At 41.6% G+C, this 23,041-nt stretch overlaps 2 protein-coding genes across 6 annotated transcripts; one reads left to right on the top strand and one right to left on the bottom strand.

The window, feature by feature from the left end:
- Positions 1–2,055: 2,055 nt before the first annotated feature.
- Positions 2,056–17,952, top strand: E2F5 (E2F transcription factor 5). 2 transcript variants are annotated; one of them, XM_020808098.3, is made up of 9 exons: positions 2,056–2,330; positions 8,307–8,416; positions 10,091–10,252; positions 10,817–10,860; positions 11,912–11,976; positions 12,877–13,123; positions 14,428–14,613; positions 15,237–15,281; positions 17,184–17,952. In XM_020808098.3, exons 1-9 carry the CDS (start codon positions 2,136–2,138, stop codon positions 17,291–17,293), a joined length of 1,164 nt encoding a protein of 387 aa, XP_020663757.3. In that variant the 5' UTR covers positions 2,056–2,135; the 3' UTR covers positions 17,294–17,952. The 2 variants fall into 2 exon arrangements, with proteins under 2 accessions (XP_020663757.3, XP_020663756.3); XM_020808097.3 differs by having other exon boundaries at positions 2,061–2,330; positions 12,877–13,135.
- On the bottom strand, positions 15,078–22,485 carry RBIS (ribosomal biogenesis factor). 4 transcript variants are annotated; one of them, XM_020808099.3, is made up of 5 exons: positions 22,344–22,485; positions 20,783–20,899; positions 19,463–19,579; positions 17,972–18,069; positions 15,078–15,995 (listed from the first exon to the last, which is right to left on the bottom strand). In XM_020808099.3, the coding sequence occupies exons 2-4, from the start codon at positions 20,894–20,896 to the stop codon at positions 18,001–18,003; spliced, it is 300 nt and encodes a 99-aa protein (XP_020663758.3). In that variant the 5' UTR covers positions 20,897–20,899; positions 22,344–22,485; the 3' UTR covers positions 15,078–15,995; positions 17,972–18,000. The 4 variants fall into 4 exon arrangements, with proteins under 4 accessions (XP_020663758.3, XP_078249703.1, XP_078249704.1 ...); XM_078393577.1 differs by having other exon boundaries at positions 22,336–22,453; XM_078393578.1 differs by having other exon boundaries at positions 22,432–22,450.
- Positions 22,486–23,041: the final 556 nt, after the last annotated feature.

A 23,041-nucleotide genomic window follows, 5' to 3' on the forward strand; every position in this document is an offset into this window, starting at 1 on the left:
CTTTGATAGTTGTATCAGGAGCAATTCAGTTTTGCAGATTTTCTTTAAATCCTTCTCAGTGAAACAAATCTTAGCTGCATTCTCATATTTTAAGGAGTCTAACAGGATGGGGAAATATGCTATTTTTCACTATTGTACTTTTGTTTTACTCTATGTGATAAATATCTACAAATTTCCAGAGAATAATAACTATCCAGCATAGCTTGAGAGCCAACTGAGTTCATACTAGAACTAGCTTAATCTGTGCAGAATATAAAACATTCTCAATCTAGGAATGTTGGAAATTACTTAGGATTTGCCTTTACATGGAACTAGCTTTGTTCTGTCATAGTGACCAAATTGCTATTAGTGTAGTAAATTGCTCTACGGTAGGCTTATTGAAACACTGGGGATTTACTGAGTCAGGTCATTTGTACATGCAATTTATTTAAAATTGTTGCTGTTGTTGTTGTTTAGTGGGGTCTGACTCTTCATGACCCCATGGACCAGAGCGTGCCAGGCCCTCCTGTCTTCCACTGCCTCCTGGAGTTTGGTCAAATTCATGTTGGTAGTTTCGATGACACTGTCCAACCATCTTGTCCTCTGTCGTCCCTTTCTGCTCTTGCCCTCACACTTTCCCAACATCAGGGTCTTTTCCAGTGAGTCTTCTCAGGAGATGGCCAAAGTATTGGAGCCTCAGCTTCAGGATCTGTCCTTCCAGATCCTGCTGAAGCAAGTCACCGTTAGAAAAGATCCATTTCAATCAATATGGACAAGTTTACTCATTGATTCAATGGGCCTAGTGTAGTGCAATTTTACACTAAGCAACAGGATTTGGGGCACAAATGGGGTCCCACGCTGGAAGAGGTTTGGATGCTTCTCCCAATAAAATAGAATGTTTCATTATATATCTGCTCCTGCTAGCCAATCCAGGCTATGTCAAATGTGGTTACATGACAGATGTTGAAAAATTTATCCTGTTTACACATTTTTATAATGAAATACTGCCCCCTTGACAGAATGAGTAAATACTCCTTGGAGGAGGCAGGAAAGAGATCTAGTTATGCAGTACTTGACAACTGACTGGAGTTTACATATGTACTCCATTTTACTTGTCTTCCCCTTAGCTATGACAGGAATTAGAATCCTTAATGAGTATTAAAATCACACCTATTTATACTTCATAATCGTTGAAGCGAATTGTATGTGGAATAACAAGACCATCGAGTGTCAACTTTTCTAAGCACTTCCTAGAGGGGCACGTGCGGATATCTACCTCTTGGACCCCCAACTTTCAGCAACCACAGTCAGCCTCATGGGGGATGATGGGAGTATGTAACCTAGTATCTGGAGGACAGCGATCCATAGTGGGTGACTGCGTTATAATTCTGACGGGCGCATTAGCTGTGTGAAGTCTGAGGTAACCAAAAGCACTTTGGAAAACGAGATGGGAAATTGAAAGACGGCCGCCCTTTAAAGGACTTCCAAGTGTCGTTTCTCCTCAGCTTTAACGAACTGCACGTCTGTGTCTGTGACGTAAAGGCGGCTCAGTGCGCTTACTTAGTCACGCTTACTCAGAAGTAAACCCTCCTACATTCAGCGAGTGGTGCTTGCCTCTCGGCTTTTGAGTCGTGCCGCGCAACCTGACGCCCGTTTACGCGGAAGTCCCAAGCCCCTTGTGTCCCGGGCACAAGGCAGGCAGGCACGCCAGACGCCATGCAAGCCAGGGTAACCGGGCGCCCTTTGCCTTTGGCCGCCTTGCAAATCAGGAAACCATCTGTTCCGCCTGCCCTGAGGAGATCGCCGGAGGGGTTTCCCGCACATTCCCCCCCCTCTAATCCTCGGGCCCCACCTCCTCAATCAACAACGCCCCCCTCCCGCCACTCTTCCTCTCCCCCTTCTAAACAAAACTTTTCGGTCTCCCAGCAACTGTGTGGGGCAGCGTCACTTCCTCTCCCCTCGGACCAGCCGGTGGGCGAGAAGGAGAGGGGCCGGGGGCGCCGCCGCCGCTCTCGTCGGGGGCCCAGCTGTGCTCCCTCGCGGCCAAGGCTCTCCGGCGGGGCCACGTGGGGACTCCGCGCCCGGGGGGGGGAACCCTCACTGGCCCGAGCGGGGGAGGAAGGGAGGGACGGAGGCGAACTAAGGGCTGAGGCAGCATGGCCGCGACGACGCTGCCGCCCGAGTCGGTTTCTAGCAGCAGCAGCAGCAACAGCGGGAGCCTGGAAGGCGGCGCCGGCACGCTGGGCGCCAACAGCAGCAGCAGCCGCCACGAGAAGAGCCTGGGGTTGCTCACCACCAAGTTCGTGGCGCTCCTGCAGGAGGCCAAAGACGGCGTGCTGGACTTGAAAGCGGTGCGTGTGCGGAGCCCGGCGGGGGCAGGGGCGGGGGGGCCGTCGGTAATAGGAAGACGTAGGGTGGGCTTAGGGGTCCGGGAGGGAAGAAGGCACTTCATGGCCTGAGAGTCCCCGACAGGAATCCTCAGACTGAGAGGGGTGCGCCTGGAGAAAGCAAGAAGTGCATTTTGGAGAAGGAGGGAAGTGCACTCCCCTTTTTTCTCCCAAGGAGCTCTAAGAGATCAAGTGTGACTTGGCTCCGCAACAACCTTGCGAGGTAGTTCAGTGGCTTTGCAGCTGCATTCATGCCCTCCCCGTTTAGTGCTGGTTTCTTAACACACACACACACACACACACACACACACACACACACACACACACACACACACACACACACACACACACACACACACACACACACACACACACACACACACACACACACACACACACACACACACAGAGAGAGAGGCAGTGACTGGTCCCCCAAAAATGTGCGAGTAATCAGCATTTGTGACAGAAATGATGCCATTTGAACATAGGCCTCCTTGGCCAAAATCCAGTGCTATAAACTACTGCATTTTTTTCATTCGAGTGGCAGCCCATTTAATTCTCCTTCTGACCAGTTTGTACTGTTGGGGAAGATGCTCCTCTTGAGTATATAGTATGTATGCATAACTGTACATTATTGTAACCGTACAATAATCTTACCCAATCTGGTGTGTTCTAGATGTTTATAGTTAATATAGCCACCAATGGTGAGGGATACTGGGAGTTGAAGTCCAACGCAATTAAATGGCACTAAGTTGAAGACATCGCCCTGCAAAATGTAGGAGTGGCAGAGGTGTGTGGCTGTGCGAGCTCTTTCACTGGTTCTCTCTCGGTGCAGGGAGACTCTGTATACAATATATGAGGGTAGGTTCTAGAGATGGGGGTACGAATATCTCTGCACAGATGGAGATAACAATGGGTGGGTGGCGGACGGTCCACTCACTGATGCGCTCATGCTGCGGGGTCCACACTCCCATCCAAGCTCTGGAGATCGCGATTGGTGAGCCACTCCTGGCAGGAGGCGGGACCACAAGCCTCTCTGCCTGGTCAAAGAGTAGCTGTTCGAGGCTGGACCCTTGTTACCTCCACCTGTGCAGGGATATTCCTATACGAATACCCCCATCTCTAGTAGGTTCCCTTCCAGAACTTCTACAGAATGTTTAGAAGGCCTGAAATGGAACTAACAGAGACTTTAGAAGCATTTCTAGTACTTGCAAGCCACACACACATACATTTTTGGAATGTATGGAAGATGATTTCTGCATAAAGCTGTCCCCCTACTTATGTGTCCTCAGAAAAGTTTCAGAATAAAGGAAATTTAATTCATAATGATGAACTCCTTCATTGTCTCTGCATTTCCTCTGGTGGTGAATTCCATAATGAGGTGGCTACCACTGAAAAGGCTGGATTCCTAGTTGTAGATTTCCGGGCCTCCCATGCAGCATTAGCAATTGAAAGGTATGGGTAGGGCAGGTGGTAGATCTGAAGGAAAGGTGCTGCACCAAGTAGCAAGGTCCCATAATCATTCAGGGACATTAAAAAAAAGAAATCTATTAAGAAACTGCCATTGTGAATTTAGGAGGAAACAAGAATGGAACAAAAATGAGTGATAATCACACCAGAGAATGATCTTCTAAGGTTCAGTGAGAAATCTCTTGGAAAGGTGTGACTTGAATCCAAATTTTGATGATCCAGATAAAATAATGAAATACTTTAATCAAAATAGAGTGCATTTTTATTATATTTTGAGGGGTTAACAGAGTAGCAATGAATCTGAAGTCCCTAAGGGGAAAAATCAATTCAAAACATGGTGAATTTTCTGTTGTGAGACTTTTTAAACAGAGGCAAGTTGGTCACCCATCAGAGAGGCAGTAGTAGTAGATTTCCTATATCACCAGGGATTGGACTAAATTGACATTTCCTCCAGTTGTTTTTCTAAATTGTGGAGAATTGTGATCAGGATGATTCAGTTTCTTACTTGACTGTGTTTCCTTGGTGGCCCCTGGGCATCCATTATCTCATCATTAACATTAGAACTGTGGTTCTACAAGGCAAAGATTGTAAAAGATTTGTAGTAGTTACACTATGAAACTGTTAGTGAACTCTACCAGATGAGATGAATTGCAGAAGTACGTTGCACCTTTATTCCCAAGAAAGTTTGCAGTTAAGAAGTTTACCCCCCAGATAAGACCCCACTGAGTTAACTGTTGTTTGTGTTCAAACATGCATAGAATAAACCTGTTAAAGAACTTTTGCTACTGAAGTAGATCAGTTCACTATTGTGTTAGGAAGTGAAGGTAGTCTGCACCTTAAGCTGGTATTTATACTGTACTTTGCTGGCTACGGATCTAATTACAGTACTCTCCACCTAAGGACTGATTTCACACACTTAGCCAGCTGAAGATTCTCTGCATGATGGAAGAATATGTGTATATGGCTTACTTTGCTATCCACATAAGGCACATGTAGACCTACTTTGCCCAGCCAGTAGGAAAAACTATACATTACTAAAGTCCCATCAATTTCAGGAGGAACTAAGTTCAGCTGATTTAGTCTGGATCCATCCTGGTATGCATTAATAATTCCTGAAAAAAAAATAAGGATGAGAATTTTCTTCTGTACAAGATAAACAGTCATATTATACTCTGCGTTTTGGGCATGGTGGAGGTAGTTACTGTGCAAAACTTGCTTCATCTGGCTGAGTTGTGAATGAGCCCTTAAATTGTGGGGTGGTGAACCTTCTGTCCTTCATGCACAAACTTCAGATAAGTAAAGTCACGTTTTGCAAGCTTTGAATGCACTCACTACCTATTGCATAGATTCCTGAATAAGCCATGGTCCTTTTTCTAAGGATTCCCACAACTTCATTTTCACAATTCATCCTGACTGGAATGCATGGAGCAGGTTATTTAGTGAGCTGAATGGTTAACTTTATTAGGTTTTACCTGCATGGAATTTACTTTTGTATTTACTGTACTATTACAGCATATGCACTATTATGGTTGCATGTATAAATTATGTGTGTTTTTGTACAGTGGAATAGAGTGGGTAATAAAGTAGATAAACACTTTTTGGCAGTCATTTACTTCCTTTAATGCTTAGTTATTATGTTACATTTTCCTTTTACAAAGATATGTGTATTTTATAATACAGGAATGTAGTTGCACCTGTATAATGTTTGGAGAGGAAGAAAGTATGTGTCTCACATAGCAGATATTATTTTTAGTTTCCTTAATCTATGCTTATGGATAATAAAAATATATTACAGTAGCCACACCAGTCTTAGATAATACACATGGAAGTGTGTAAGGGATTATAAGGTAATATGGAGGTGGTATTCAATGCCGGTAAAACTGAATATAATAAATAAAAATGTATCATCACTATGCTGGAAGTGCAAAAAGAGAAGGGGATGTATATACATATGTGGTGCTCATGTGAAGTAAGAAAGCAAGAATGGAAGCAAATTTTTAAAGAAATAAGGGAAATAACTGGATTAAATATTCAAATGTCCCCATCAATGGCTTTATTGAATTTGGTTAAGAAGGATCAATTGTTGAAAGAAAATAAGGACTTAATAGTAATAATGATTATGGCAGCAAGGTTAATTTTTGCAAGAAACTGGAAAAATGATAACCAACTCAATTTAGAGGAATGGTATAGAGCAGTGGTCCTCAACCTTGAGCCTCCAGATGTTCTTGGACTTCAACTCCCAGAAATCCTGGCCAGCAGAGGCAGTGATGAAGGTTTATGGGAGCTGTAATCCAAGAACATCTGGAGGCCCAAGGTTGGGGACCACTGATATAGAGAACTATGGGATATGGCAATTAATGATAAACTGATATGTGATATGAAAATAAGAAGAGGCCTATCAAAAATAATGATTTAAAGAAAATATGGAGTGTATTGTTTGAATATCTATTTTGGAGAGGGAAGGGGTATACACCGAGGGAAGAAACAATGAGGTTTTGGAGAGAAAATGGACTGAATGAAATGTAAAATATTATTAATGCTAGCCCTGAGGGTGATGGTGGCATTGGTGTATTATGTAATTGTATTTTAATGTGGTGTTAGGTTTATGTTGTTTAGGTCAGGTGTTTCTTTAATAAATTTATTTATTTTTACAAAAAGGAAGTGTGTAAAGGAAAACTGATTTCCAGTATTGGATGCCTGGATAAGTTCAGTCAATCAGGAATAACATGATAACTGTCCAAGAATATGTCTAAATAAGATATGTAAAAGTGGTTGGGAATGTATTTTTTTTCGTGGAGGAGCCACATTCCTCTCCCTTTCTCTACCTCACATTCCCTACTCTGTCTTTCCTGATTAGAGAGTTGTTAGATTGATCTTGCTAGAGTTTGGAGTTGGTCACCTATGCTGACACTTGCTTGGAGCAGTGGGCAACTGCCAGTTGCCCATCCTTGCTTTAAAGGTTTAATGCCAGTATTCTTTGCTGTGACTTGTTCCAACATTCTCTGATAAATTTTTAAATATCCCTAGGTTTCCCATAAACACTTATCTACAAGCAGTATTAGAGATGAAAAAATGAGTACAGCTACTGAACACAAGGAATTTCTTTTAGAGAGGCTGTTGAAGAATTGTCTTTTTTTTTACTAGACCTGAAACCAATGCTTTAAAAAGTGCTTGAGTTTGAATTTTCAAGTGCCGATAACATAATTTGACACAGAGAGTGGGAGAAAATCGTAATCGAGTAACTTTACTATGTTGTGGAGAAACCCGGTTTTGCCAACATAGCTAAGTGTTTACGAAACCACTTTAATCATTTTGACTGGAATTTTGTGGGTGGAGCCGTCTTGAACTGATCTGGTGAGATGTTAGAATTTTTCAGTTTGTGACTAGAGTCATGCTTGTAGTTCTAAATGATCAGCTATAAATACAAATTTGGGGACGGGACTGAAAGTGAACACCTTTGTATCTGTAAATAGATGCTGAATCAAAATGTGTTGATATTGCTGTACCAATTTGAATTGAAATATGTTTCAGAATGAAGAAAGTACTGCAGAAAATCGTATTTGTTGCTGTTGCCAGAAAGCAACTCTTGGGATAGAAGTAGCAACCATGGGTTTCATGTTGGTTTAGAAAACTAAGTTAAAGTGAAAACTGTGTTCTCTTTGGGGGCTGGGAATCAGGCAGCTTTATTCCTCAACAGTTTACACTGAGCCCAAACCAACACAAAAATTTGAGGCTCAACGCTTAGGCTGTTAATCATGTTAGTTGTTACTTACGGGTTGACCTTTACTTCCTTTCTGCTCTTGCATTCAGCACTGCTGTAGGCACAATAAAACAGACATGTTTTGGAGCACACTTACAGAGCATTGCTGAATTTAACCTAATTTTTCCTTTTTCTCTCTCTCATTTCCCCTTGCATACAAGATGTCTGTGGTTTTCACTCATTTGTTCATCCACTGAAATCCCACCTTTACAATTGCCTGTTACATTTTCTCAGTGCAATAAGCCAAAGTACACATACAAAAATTACAACTGAAATTATAAATCACCACGGTGAATTCACTTTTTAAAAATCTAATTCTCAGAAATCCTGATATATTATATTAAAGAAAATGGTACATGATTATTTTGCATCCTGTTCAAAAAAACCCAACTTTTCAACTCATTTCCTCCTTTCCTCTACCCTGCCGGTTGACTCACACATGGCTAACACTTAAAGAACACATTCCCATGTGAGGAATTCTATAAGCATGTTTTGAGGAGTTCATTCTTATGTCCCTCACCCAGAGGCAAGGAAGGTGGTCTTAGACATCTCACTACACATCTGTGGCTATGGCTGGCTGGGGAAGTTGCCCTTTTAGACTTGAGATTAATATTCCTTGGAGGCTTGTACTGATTCATTGATGCTGTCTGATGAGTGTCCCCTTTTGCCCTTCATCCGCATGTATTGTTCTTTCTCTTTTCACCTGCCAGGCCGCTGATACACTTGCTGTAAGACAAAAGAGGCGGATTTACGACATCACCAATGTTCTGGAAGGGATAGATCTCATTGAAAAAAAGTCAAAAAACAGCATCCAGTGGAAGTTAGTAAATTTTAGGCTTTTTCTTTCCAAAATAATTTTTATTCAGAAATTTGGGAGGCTATTTATTGGAGCAATATGACCTATTATGCATATGTATAAGTTAATTTAGAATTTAGAGAATATAATATATTTTCTGCAGTCCATAAATGATAACCAAAACTGTGTGAAGGAGCAATGAGTTACAGTGGTGCCTTGACTTATGAAATTAATCCATATTGGACCGGTGGCCGTAACTTCAAAATTTCGTAAGTCGAAGCACCATTTCCCATAGGAATGCATTGAAAACCGATTAATCCGTTATGGCCAAAGGAAAAAAAATCACGGGCTTCCGCTGCCCTCTGCCTCCCATCCCTGCGGGGACAGGAGGCAGAGGGCAATGGGGATGGGAGGCAGAGGGCAGCAGAGGGGGTTTATATGCCTGGGAAGCCAGCACCGGCGCGGAGGTTGGGGAGGCTATCGGCTTCCCGGGCTTCCAAAGCTGCACCCGCTTCCCTCTCCCTCTTGTCCCCACTGCCCTCTGCCTATTGTCCCTGTGGGGACAGGTGGCAGAGGGCAATGGGGATGAGAGGCAGAGGGCACTGGAGGGGGTTTGGACGCCCGGGAAGCCGGCACCCGGCGCGGAGATCGGAGTGGTGTTGGAAGTCCGGGAGACCGAGTCTCCCTTTTCCTAACCATTAGGGTGAAGAAGCAGCTCCTTTGCCACCAACGGTTTGAATTCCCCGCCTTTTCCCCCTGCCTTTTTCTGTTCATAACTGGAAGCTCCGGCTGCAAGTTGAAGCAAAATTTTGTGGCCTGAGCTTTTCGTAACTCAAAATTTTCATAAGTAGGGACGTTCGTAAGTCGAGGCCCCACTGTACAGACACCCTACCCAAAACTTTGCTTTCCTGTTCCCAAAAAAGTTGTGCCTCTGATGATTAAATATCACTGCTGCATGGGAGGTTTGTATAGCTTTTCTGCCTAAGAGTGCCAGTTCTGTTGGACAGTTTTAAATTGGTTTGTCTCGTTCACTCATATATGTTTCTCAAGTGTACAGTAAAACATTACAGCAAGTGATAATATGCACATAGCAGATAAAATACATCTATGGGACGCATAAATGAATAGTGGTGAAAATAACATTTTCTAACTTCAATGTTACCATTGAAATTGCTACTGTTAAATGAAGTCACAGTTGTGAAAGAGAACAAATGTCTGATGTTCTGTTACAATATTAAAAGCAAAAGACAAATAATCATTTTTCTGGCTGTATGGTTTTTCAGAGAATCAAAATAATTCTACCTTGATTCATGAGGCACTTCATAATAGTTCAGTAGTGTAGGAATCTGGTTGCAGTGCCAGAAATTGGGAGTTTGATTCCCCGCTATGCCTTCTTGACAGGGGCTGACCTTGATGATCTATAGGATCCCTTCCAGCTCTACAGTTCTACTATAATTTTTAGGGGAAGTAAAAGATTTGAAAATCTAACTGTTTCACACCATCAGAGAAATGTTTCCTTTCTTTTCCTCAAGGAAAAAAAAAATATATTATAACGTTTGGCTTATGCTTCCTGCTAAAAGCATACACCGAATTAATACTTATTATAGTCACAGCCATGGTGCTGTGGCATTTTTACCACTTTTGTCTTTGTGTTGCCCACTTTACGGTGGTATTAATATTTTTTCACTCTCTTTTAAGAGGTATAGGTGCAGGCTGTAATACAAAGGAGGTTGTGGAGAGATTAAGATACCTTGAAGCAGAAATTGAAGACCTAGAGCTAAAAGAAAAGGAACTGGATCAGCAGAAATTGTGGTTACAGCAAAGCATAAAAAATGTTAAAGAAGATTCCACAAATAAGCAATATCCTTTAGAACAGACTGAGTAATTCTTGAGAACTGAATTACCACAGTGCTGCTTCGTTAAAACAACACATAGAAAAAAAGGTTATATTAAATGTCCAGTGGTAGGTAATTTCTCAGTTAAATCAGCCAATAGTTGTTCTCTGTGTGCTGGTGGTAACAAGAATGGGCTGCAGGATATATGAGGAATTGATAAAAGCAGAAACATTTCTCATTCACAGAAGGGCACTTTTCCTTGAGACTTCTCTCAATATATAAGTAATAACTTTATGTCTGTTTCTATCCCATTTATAAAATGAGAGAAAATATTATTTTGACAACAACTACACTTCTTGTTTCTTAGCACTTACTGGTGCAGGGGGGCAGACTCAAGGGTCATGTCTAAAAGTTAGGAGGAAGGGGATTAATAACAACAATACAGTTTAATAGTTTATTTCATTCTGTGATCTAGCATATGTCTAGCAAAGATTGAAAGAAGGCTACTCAAATACAAAAAAACCTTGGAAATATCACAAGTCTGTTACCTTACAAGCATATTTTGAAGAAAATCCTTGACATATGGCACTTTTTCATACATCACTCATGAAGACATTTGTGACTGCTTCAATGGTAAGTTGATGAGTTTATTTCGTTGCAAATTTCCTGAGAGGACACCTTAGTCATATTTACTGCATGTCCTGCAGGCTGTAATGTTAGTGCCAATAGCATAGCAATTTAGTGGCTGATTAAAAGAAAGAGCAAGCCCTCCCCCTTCGAACTGGTTCTGATTTTCAAATGTAGAAAGAAGCCTGTTTTACAATCACTGCTCTTATCTTCAGGAGCCTTTTAGAAGATAGGATTCTACCAGTCAAAATGCTGCATACTGCTGCTTTAAGCAGAACTAGATGCACCAGACTGAACATGTGATACTAGACTGAATATGGGAGATTTGGCTTCTGAGCAAACATGTTAAGGAAAAGAAACCAGTACCAGATGAAGATTAATATTAAGATGAATTTGCGGTAAGGGGTGGATGGGCCTGGTAGAACACAAAGAAGTGAAATGGCCAAATTTGGAACAAGTAGCCTCTCTCACCATTAAAACATAACTTGTATTTAAGGACTCTATGGTGTTGACAGTAGCCATGGCCTTTTCTTAAATATGATACTGTAGATTCTATCTAACCTTGTTCAGGAATTATTAACTGAGTAAACCAAGTAACAATGTGGGGATTCTGCCACCCCTACTTCCCTCATTATGTGTAGGCGTCCTTCAGTCTCAAGAGACTATGGTAACATGCTCTGAATAGAGGTCTTAGAACAGCGTCTAGTGTGGCTGAGAAGGCCAATTCGAGAGTGACAATCCCTTCCTAGTATTACGATCACACAGTTATCAGCGTGCTGATTGCGATACCGATCACTCCCTAGTGTGTAGCAGAGTATTTTCACAGCTTTTTACACGCATACGGCATGTGCTAAGGAAAATAAACTTTCTATGCATGGAAGCTTTTCATGTGATCTGAAAACTAGTAGTAATATTGCCTGGATTGGACTTTTGTCAAGCACGTGAAAATGACAGGATTTCCAGCTGATGATGAAACTCTGTTCTGAATTGATTGTGTATCATCCAAAAATGTGTACAAATGCATTTAACTGATGTTTGACATTTGCTTCATAATCAGGAGACACACTACTAGCAATTCAGGCACCTGCTGGGACACAATTGGAAGTTCCCTTACCTCATGTGGTATGTATGAACATCTGTTTTCATCTAATTAATTGGCAAAAAGTACACATTGGCCCCAAGTAGTGCCTGTGTTATAATTTGTACGCGTGTGGCAGAGGGAGTATTTGAATAATTTGTTTCCTTAATAATAAAGATAGGAATATATCTAGCTTGTTTTATAATGCTTACTCTTTTTGTATGTCTCAGAAATTGGAAAACAATTATTGTGGAAGTTACTGGTTTGTTATTGCTAGAAACACTTAAAAATGACCCTATTGGTTGTTTTAGAAAAAAATATTGTTGGGTCATTTTTAAATAATGTTCAGTAGTACAGTAATTGCCATTTAATTGGAAGAGACATAAAATGTAGTGTTTTATTGTAGGTGGCAGAAGGAAATTGACAGTAAGTTGGAGCCAGACTTAGTCATGCTGACACTGAAATGTATTGTTTGTATGAGAATATTGTCCTTCTTAAACTTTTTTCCAGTTCTTGCACTTTGTCTGTCATTTATTACATCAATTCAGAGTAATGAAAATTTTGTTTCTCGTGTAACTTTCTCTCACTCTGTTCTTCCGTGCACTTCCAAGACTTGGAGGCACTAGGAAAAGTAGATTGCCAAATTCAGTCTTTGTACATTGATAAAATGTAGTGGCCTTTTAGGCCAGATGGGCGGGGTATAAATCAAATCAAATCAAATCAAATCAATCAATCAATCAATAGAGAAACACAGCAGGAAAGTTGTATATTGGAAAGAAGCCAGTTGAGCAGCTGCATGGGAAAAAACTGGCACCAGGCTGGTTCTCCACTTAAGAACAGTAGAATATCTAGTTTTTGACTGCAGCCATATCTGGCTTAACTGGTGGTTCTACTTCTGTAAAAAGATTGTAACTTTGCTTTCTAATTGTGCTGTATTTCTAAAGGGACAAAAGAAATACCAGATTAATCTAAAGAGTAATTCAGGACCTATCCATGTGCTGCTCATAAATAAAGAATCCGGTTCCTCCAAGCCAGTCGTATTTCCAGTACCACCACCAGATGACCTTCTGCAACCTCAGTCACAACCTGCAGTTCTATTGACTCCTCCTAAACACAGTGTAGATCCCCAGAGGTTACAAGAATCTGGAGACCCTGCTCAGGAACAATCTCTTCCACAGACAGCAGTCACAGGTACACCAACAGGTGGGTGCAGAAAATCAGAGGAATTATTTGGAAAAACATAAATTCAGTAATATGCAGTGATCAGTACTTGGATTTTCTCATTATCCTGTCATAGGACTTGACTCTGCCCATTATGCCTCTCACTCATTCCATCCTGAGATTCTGTAAGTTGTGTAATTATAACCTGGTAACCAGGTGTGATGTCTAGTGGAATGATGCAGAAACAAAGTCTGAGGCTGTAAGTGTGCACTTTCTATCACAACCTTCCTTGCCAAGACCTGAAATAACAATTGCAGATGCAATGAATTCCCTTTCCTAAACGCACCTCTTCCCCTGTGGTAGCTACCTGTAAGCAGAAAGGAGGACACTAACATCTCATGTGATTTCTCCTTGGATCTAATCACAGACCTTCTGCATTTTCCATCTCAACTGAGTAACAGCTGAGATGGAGGTTGCAGTACACTACTGCCACAAGTAAAGCACTGGGCAAAAGGAGCCCACTTCAGATTGTTGGAATACAATCATAAAAATCTTGGTTCGTGGCTTTCCCACTTAAGACAAATGAAAATCCAGGGTTATCTAGAAATGTATCATTTCCAGTGCTGGTCTCTTTTGTGACAGCCAGCACAGAATGCCATGCATATTCTGAATGAATGAGCTAGTGATGATTTAAATGCAGGCAATGTCAAGTGACTCTTGTTAAATCTAACATTACTGAAATACTAAGAATCTTCAACATATGTTATTGAGATTGTCACTGCTGGAAGCAACTGCATGTTAGTATTAACTGCAGTTACTAGTACTGGTTATTTCTAAACTGTACTGCTGCAACACACTTCATATGGAGGTGCTGTTAGAGACGGTTCAGAAGCTCTAGCTCGTGCAAAACGTGATTCAGACACTGGTTGGATCTAGAAATCTGCTGAGAACTATCGGTGGGCATCTACTTCATTACTGCGCAGACTGCTAGAGTAGATAGGCCTTTGCAGTGATCCAGCGTGATTGGTAAGGAAAGTCCTCTGATTTTGCTAGAGCTGCTAGTAAAGTTTTCAAGTCCAACTCATCATGTGCTCTTTCTGTCCTAAACAGCTTTGGACAATATTATATGAATGACCACCCTCATCAAGTCTTGCCTGTGTGTTTATATTGACCTCAGTAGACCTTCCAACTGATTCCCACTAAGTTTGGATAGGTTGATTTCTAGCCCTATTTTTTGGCCATGTTGTACGTAAGAGCTCATGCTGTATCAGTTTCAAGTCTATACTTCTGAACCAGCATGTTGGTTTTTAACATTAACTTTTATGTTGTTCCAGACATCAGCTTACAAGAGATCTCCGCTCCAGAAACCCTTTATGACAGCATTTCAGATTCTGAGCTGTATGACAGCCTTGTGACTGAAACCACACCTAGTTCAAATACTTGCCAGTACCTCCCACTGGATGTTAATAGTATTCTCAAGCCCAACACATTTGACATAGCAAAGATGGATGAGCCTGGAGGTAAAAAAATATCTTTTTTTTTTACTTTGAGGAAGGGTATGTTATTATCCTTACATATGTAAAACAGAAAAAGGGAGGGAGGCCAGTACTGTTCTTTTAATATTTAGCTGCTGGATGAACCTTTGAGGGTCTTTGCACTGCTTGTATATATATTTAAATGCACTGCCTCATAGTGCTCAAAGCAGTCTCTGGGCGGGTTACAGTTTAATTATGCAGGCTACGCACACACACACACACCCGAGCAAGCTGGGTACTCAATTTTCAGAAGAATAGAAGGCTGAGTGAACCTCAAGCTGGCTATCTGGCATTGAGCCTGGGTTGTGAGCAGTTTTAACCACTGTGCCATGAGGCTTCTGTAACTTACTTGAAGATTCTTTTGTACCCTGTACCTTGTAAGCTGAGAACAAACTGTCAACAGTGAAGCGGTTCTTTGTGGCCTCATCAAAAAACAGCACTCTAAATTATTTGAAGTAAAGAATTTTCAGGATCTTTAAGTAATTGCTGACAGTTTAAATATTTACTGCATTAACTGCATGAGTTTGTTACCTGTGTGAGCTACATAATTTCCTCTCATTTGTAAGCTAACACTATCTAAATATGCAAATATACCATTGTCTTTACAGGCATAATTAACAGTGATATCATTGATGAATTGATGTCTTCTGATGGTAAGTTTCTTATATTTGGTCTTGTTGCACAGTAAAGTTTACCTGCTTTAGATTTAATATTTTGGTTGAAATGAGAATGGTTTGGGTTCAGCATCTGCTTTCTGCAGGCTGGGGTACTCTAATTGTGAATCCGCCCTGCCCCGCGTGTGCGCACACACACACACAACACTTACTCATTGAGCAAAATCTCCCAACCCCTATGTAGCATTCCCAGAAAACTATAAAGGAGGGGCAGAGAAGTTAGTTTTCAGCAGTCTACTTGCACAGGCCAAAACCTGAATCCATCCCAGTGTACAGAGCCTCCAGGTACAAAGATTAAAAAACAGCAACTACTTGTGGTGGTTATTTTCTGATCGCAGTAAAAATTTCAGTGTCGGCGGGGGGGGGGGGAGGAACTTGCATCCTTAACTGTTCACTTTAGAACCATGTTTCCCAAGCTGGTGACTTGCTGGCTGGCAATGATGGGCGGTGTGTTTCTGGCAATCACCAGTTTGAAAGAGTCCTCTTAAGAAGTATACTTGCTCTTTCACAACATTCCAGAATTTCAGTTCTTCTGTGGAAAATGATCTGGCCATCTGCATGGGGGCACACAAGTGCTTTATAAGTGGGAATGTTCTTGGTCTTCAACACCTCTTTTCCTCTAATAATGTAGTAATTCCATCAGAGATTCTAGCTGTCTTTTCCAAATTTCTGAACTGATTTCGACCTTTGCACCTGGAGGATGAAAACCAAACATTTTTACACATGATACATAGTGTGTGTTACAACCTGTTTTATTAGTATAAATTTACATGAACAACCAGCATTAAACACTTAGCATGCTATGGCTTCTCATATTTCATACTGCAAAACTACTAGGTTGCTACTCCTATGTGTTGACCTGGAGTATTGTACCTAAAGTGGACCTTGCAGAAAATGAAATTTTCGGTTGGGGATCAAAGTGAAGTACACTACCTCAAATGTAACAGTAGTGTCAGTTAGAGGTGTCCTGAAGCTTATTTGTAGTGCAAAGGAGCACAAACATCAGCTCCTTCTTGAGACTACTCATGTGTGTAACCGTCTCATTCTATCAAAGAATAATTAATTGTATTACAAGACATTTATTTCATCTTGCTGATTCATTTGAGATTAGCTCTGCAATTCAAAATAAAGGCACAATGAGAACCAAAGAAAAACACTGATAGATGGGTAGATCAAGGAAAGTCACATTAGCTCATGAACTCTGCAGCCTTATTGAGTGGTTAATATTAAGCAGTAGCATGCACTTGGGGGAACGCTCTAGCCTCACCCTCATCTGTTTCCAGTGTTGTAATTCTGAAAATATGGAGGACTGTTCCTGCTATCCACTGAGACTTTCCACATGAACTGCAAACCCTGAAGATGAGGCTGTAGATTCATGTGGAGAATCCCCGTGGATAGTGGAAGGCTCTCCTATTCAGATAGGTGGAAGTGATAACTGTGGTGGCAGGGCTAGAGCACTTTCTCGAAGGTGTGGTGAGTATTCTCTAACATTCCTCCTTATATTTTCTGCAGAGGACTGCAGCTCAACAATAGTCAGAAAGTAGTTTAGAATCTACCGGCAAATCTCCTAGTGACTTGCAGTAGATTGGGAAGAGTTTCTGACTTTGAACTAATAGTAGCAACAAGCACATTTTTCCCTACCCAAAGTATACTGTTAAGTTTGCAGTATTCAGAAGGCTGGGAACTTAAATCAATTTTATTCACAAAGAATTCTTAAAATGTGCTCAGAGGCACCATTTTCAAAGCACATGACCTTTGTACCTGGCTCTGGTTGATCTTGGGGCTCTAGTTAAAGGAAACAAAGTTAATCCAACAAGCCTGAAGTCTTGCCACACTTTTTGTAGATGAATGACCTCTAATTAAGGAACTTCTTTTCTGCAGTTTTTCCCCTCCTACGATTATCTCCTACCCCTGGAGATGACTACAGCTTCAACCTGGATGATAATGAAGGAGTTTGTGATCTCTTTGATGTGCAGATACTGAACTACTAGATTTGATGCAGCTGGATTGCTTCATCTACCTCTAACTATGTAATGTTGTAGTGCTAATTTCATAATGCAAATATTTAAAATAATGAATGTAAATCTTTGTAATTTACCAACACCGGGCATGCATCTTCCTCTTAGTTACTATGAACATTCTTCTAAACTTAATGAAACGGAAGGGGCCTCTTAGTGCAATGCAGCCAATATGGGAGTGGGAGGCAAGGGTTGACATTCAAATGTTACAGTAGCCGAAGTTACTTGAAAGCCGTGAATCTCTTTATTTGTTCTTTGGGAACCAAAGTTTCCTAATTTTCTCTGCTTTCACTAAAACTATATAAACATTATACTTCAGAAAAACTATTGCACTGAATTTCAGATCTGGTAATTTGGGAACAGTCTATAGTCATTTGAAGATGCTGGCCATATGTCTAAAGCTTCCACTGCCAGATGTAAAATGAAGGGCATTGTCTAGATTATGCTTCATTCTTCAGTGAACGAAGAATATATTTTCATGGAGTGCCTTCTTTATTAGCACTTTAAGTTTTCTTTTAAAAAAAACTTCTGGCATTCCATCTTCCTAGTTTTAGGAAAGCACTATTTGTAGTTTGTATTAAAGAGTGCCAATACTTGTACATTAACAAATAAAATAAAAACTGTACAAACAACTGCTATTTGCTGACATACCGAAAGTGTGACATCGACACAATCTTGTACTACAACTGGGACAGTAAGTTAGTAGCAGCATCCACGTTAGCTGGTTCATCTTCCAGGGGCCTGGGAATCTGGAAGGAAATATATACATATATATACTTTAGATATTGAAACTGTTAGAAAAGCTCGCTCTGAGCCCTGCCAGCCCTGGCCATGTCTGCCGAGGCTCCTTCCTTCATCCCCAAATCCATGGATGACACCAAAGTAGTTCAAGACAAACTGGGTTTATTTGCAGTTGGGATCGGGGAGAAACAAACCACTTGTAACAACCTTCGGGAGAGTTCTCTGCTTTCCCCTCAGGTTTAAGTTCAAGTCTGAGGACAACTGCAGTTAGCAACATCAGGATGGCTTCAAGTTGTTTTACTCCTAGTGGCGTTCTCCACACTGACCAGCACCTCAAGGCCTGCAGCAGAGACGTTTTAGATACCTAGGGTACTGGTGACAGTCCCAGGTTCTCTCGTCTTCCTGTCTCTGTGGCCTGGCATTGGTGTTCCAGTTGCCTGTCTCCTCCAGCGTCATAGCTGATTCGCATTTGGCCCTCCTAGCCTGGGGACAGTGCTTTTCTACCCGGTGTTTCCATTCTCAGTAATCAGGCTGTAGAGGTAGTTGAGGGTTAAGGTCACCTTCTACCTCATCATTTGGCATCCTCAACTGTACTGCAATCTAGGGGTCACTCGTGGGCTCCAGTTCTCCCTGGGGAGGGTCTTTCTTCACAAGGCCACCCTCATTAGGGTCCTCCAGGACAACCCCCTGGCTCCCTCTTCCTCTATCTCCCCCCAGCACATCTGGCTGGACCCCCTACTCCAGCCTGTTCTCCTGACACCTGCCCCTCTGCCTCCCTTATATTCGGCAACTCTCATGCTCCCTCTCCCCTCCAGGAAGCAGGGCCTCCTCTGGGGCCTCTGTCTTGGTTCCCCATTCTAGCATCTTGGGTTCTTCGTACATGGGTTTTCCTGGCACCCATTCTGTCCAGAGGCAGTCTCAGGTCCACTGGGGACCTGTCTCACGAGGGAGAAGGTGAGACAGCCCGCCCTTAGTCTGTGCCACTGTTGCCCTCCTTACACCCTCACATTTGAAAGACATCTAGCCCAGTGCACATCTGTCAGAAACAAAAAGTCTTGTTTCTCAAGACACCTGATTGAACACTGAAGCCTAAATATAATGTATCCTAAGGAATTCTGCTTACTATGTTTTTGCTGTTTTACTCTAGCTATTTTACTTGCCAAGCATGCAAGCAGTATATATTGCTTATTACCAAATCAACAGGGACCTTTCCCTGCCCCCAGCAAAAGAAGTGTTTGATGTTTAATTTCCCCTGTAGTGTTTTAATTTTCCCCTGTAACAATACTGTGCACAAGTTTTCACACTTTTAGCTAATTTAAAGAATGAGATCAGTATTGCATGTTTTAAAAAATTCAGGTGAGTTGTTTTTTCAGATGACAGAGGCTTCATAAAAACAATTACCTGGTGCTTCTTTGAAGAGTCTGAAGAAATGGGTTTGGATAACTGCTTAACTTCTTTCTGTACTTCTGAAAATACCTTATTTACCATGTTAACCTTCTCATTATTCACAATATTGATCTTTGGAAAAAGAAAAAAAAATGAATTCTTTATATTTCAAGAAAAAGTAAGGTATTCTCTGTGTAATAGCTATAATAACTTATTATGAACAAGACATGTCTTAAAATCACGATGAATATAGAATATTCGTAATTTAGTCTATTACACTTATATATTCCAGTTTTCAAGAAAAAGTGTGAATGACCAAAATAAGCATTCTCAGGAACAACTTAGGTTGTTTATTCATTTCTCAGAATCAGAGTTAATACTTTTGATTGCTGAAAGCCATATTAATCAGCAGACGTCCTGCCACCCTGATAAATCTTTTGTATCACACATACAGGAAGGGTTTTTGAAACTGAAATGCCCACATCCACCGTGCACACAGAACTCCAGTACTGCACATATACTTTTTGACAGCTGACACTACCATTAGGGTTAGTGAATGTTAGGAAGGTAGGAAGATTGGCACACATTGTCAGCCAAGCAAACAACAAATAATGGTTTTATACCCCCAAGAAAGGGTGAGAGTGTTTTTCTCTACTCTTGAAAGCAGAAGGTAAAAATTGGGTTCTATATGTTGATCACTATGTATGGATGTGAAAGCTGGACAGTTAAGAAAGCTGACAGGAAAATATTTGATTACTGAAGGAGAGCTTCTTTCTGGACTGCCAGAAAAACAAACAAGTGGGTCCTACATCAAATCAAGCCTAAAATATTTTTTGGGGGCACAAATGATAAAACTGAGTCTGTCCTTCTTTGGGCACATCATGAGAAGGCAAGATTCTTTGGAAAAGATGATAATGCTGGGGAAAGTGGAAGAGAGCAGGAAAAAATGAAGACCAAATATGAGATGGACTGACTTCCTAAAGTAGCCCACAGGTTTAAGTTTACAAGACTTCAGCAGGGCAGTTGAAGACAAGAAATTCTGGAGATCATTCATTCATTGAGTTGCCTTAAGTCAGAGGAAGCTTCACAGGACATAGCAACACATCTAAACACCCACAAGGAGCCCTGCATTAGCAGAATTCTTGAATGCATGTATAGATCGGGCATAAAATTGGACACTGCAAATTTCTGTGGCTGCCATTCTCCAGCTATTGCATGTGCCATAGTTAAAACCGGTTAGTTTAACTTGCAGGGGATAATCACATAAGAGTCCATTAATATATTAACATCAAAACTCCAAAGTAACATGAAGAGAAAAAATGTCTTAATATTTACCTTTTTAAGACTAGTTGTCACTGGTTTGGCTTTACTTTTAGCCTTCATTATTTTTTTGTTGGCCACATGGAATACATTTATCTGTTTCTGACCTTTTGCCTTATTTTTGCCCATAGTCTAGAATACAACAGAAAATGAAGTGTCATTTGTTTTAACTATGTACGGTAATTCAGTGGCATGTTTTGTTGCATAAGTAAACACTAATATTAAAGAACATTTAAAAGCTTTCCCATAAATAAGATCACAATCTTACATTTATTTTGGAGTAGGTCCCTTTGAGAAAGTGGGTCGTATTCCTAAATAAAGATGTATCAAATTGACCCAGATGCCCAGTTCCCAGATCTCTTTGGATCAAACTAGAAGACAGTGGACAAAGTGGGAAGCGTTGTTTCTTGACTGGTAACTGGCAGGTAAACATGGGTATAATTTGCATGTCTGATTAGCAAGGCCACTTTGATTCATGGTTGAGATTAGAAGAACCAGTGATCCATTAATCCCACCACCAGAAGATACATAGTTTTACAAGCTTTAATTTTCTCAGTTCCTCGTTCCTGACATCCCCCATCACATACCCAGCCAGGAAAGAATGTGGGCCTAAACAAAACTGGGAGCACTATTCTTGGGAACACAAACACACTGCAATATCACCTACATTTGTTAATTAAGTCACATTTATATCTGGCTTTTACACAATCAGGTCAGGCTAGCCTACAAACCTCTCTTTCTTCCTGCTGTAACTTCACAGTATCTATGTTCGGTATAGTGTACATAAGATACCAAAATGCTCTTATGTTTGATGAAGTGAGCTTGTCCACAAAAGCTCACATTTAAAAAATATAAAAGTTAGTCTCTTAAGGTGCCACCATGTTTTTGTCTGCACACTCATAACTTTGGATAGACTGGAAGGAAAGGATCAGCCCAAGATTACTGGTAGATTTAATGGCTCGGTAGGTTTTACAACCTGGATATCTTAAGTCTCAGTCCAGTACCCACCATTACACTGCACTGGCTCTCTTCTTTGCTCCCAAAAAGACTCTCTCATCACTTGAAGTAAGCCACTCACTGCCAGTTTTAGTAAGATGCAAACATAAGAGGGCAGCCGAGACCGCTGAGGATACAAAGTTTAGGAAAAAATGTTTTTGGAATAACAACGACGCCATATCCGACATCTCCAACAGTTACGTGTTAGTCCAAAAAAGTTACTTTTCTGAATGCTTCCAAAATTCTGCAAAATATAAAACAATCTTTACGTAACTGCCCTCGTGTAAGAACCAGCTGGTTTCCCAACCGAGACAGACGGAGCTGTTAGTTCTCAGCTAAGCCAGTGGGAAAGTCTTGCTTCCCACTTCTTCCTCTGCAGGATCGGATGGAATTAAGTCTTCCATGTCCCGCATGTACTAAAATACACCCAGCATGTTGGTAAAAGAAAACGGGGGAGGGGGAGAGAGACAAAATATTGTGACACGTCTTCCTTCTCTTTTGCCAACACGCTGAGACAAACGAACACGGCTCCTCCTTTGGAAACGGCTATGACACAAACGATGCGCACACACTGGCTTACGTTCTCTGCAATCTGATGATGGCCTGGATCCTGATTCCCTCTCCCTCCACTCCCTCGCACAGCTCAAGCCCAGCACGGCTCCACTTACAACGCATCCGGGACCCGACGGTTCCCCACGACCACGTGCCGCCGCGCAGGCCTCCCTTCGTCATCCGCCTGCGCCCGCCCGACCAGCCCTACCCGGAAGCGGGCGGCGCGGTCCTACCGGCCCTTTCGCGAAGGGCGGGTGGGCTGGACGGGGTTAGGCACGGGTTGGTGACAGTGGCGGCGGCTACGCGTTCACACGATGTCCTGAATTCCTTCACGTTTCGTGTGTTTAGGCTACTGTGCATTTTATGTTGTTCTTATGGGCCGTCAAGTCGCCTCCGACGGATGGGCGACCCTATGAATAAGCGATCTTCAAAGTATCCCGTCATTTTATAAGAGGGAATGAATGAATGCCCTTGAGTAGAGCGGCACCTGCTTCGAGGCGAGCGTGTTTCGGCCGACACATCACAAGTGGAGAGACGATATGCTGTAAAGGGACTCAGGGTCTTAGTTTTCCTAGTGTCTCTTTTGCAAAATTGACTCGCAGCCGCCCAAAATAGGCGATCCGGTTATTCCCAGATAAGACGCTGTACCCTCTCCCATTGACTAGACCCAGCTGAATTTTCCTGTTCCCCCCTCGGTAATGTTCAGCCTGATGAAGAGTTTGCCTA

The sequence above is a fragment of the Pogona vitticeps genome, chromosome 4, assembly GCF_051106095.1.
Source record: "Pogona vitticeps strain Pit_001003342236 chromosome 4, PviZW2.1, whole genome shotgun sequence".
Classification (NCBI taxonomy): Eukaryota; Metazoa; Chordata; class Lepidosauria; order Squamata; family Agamidae; genus Pogona; species Pogona vitticeps.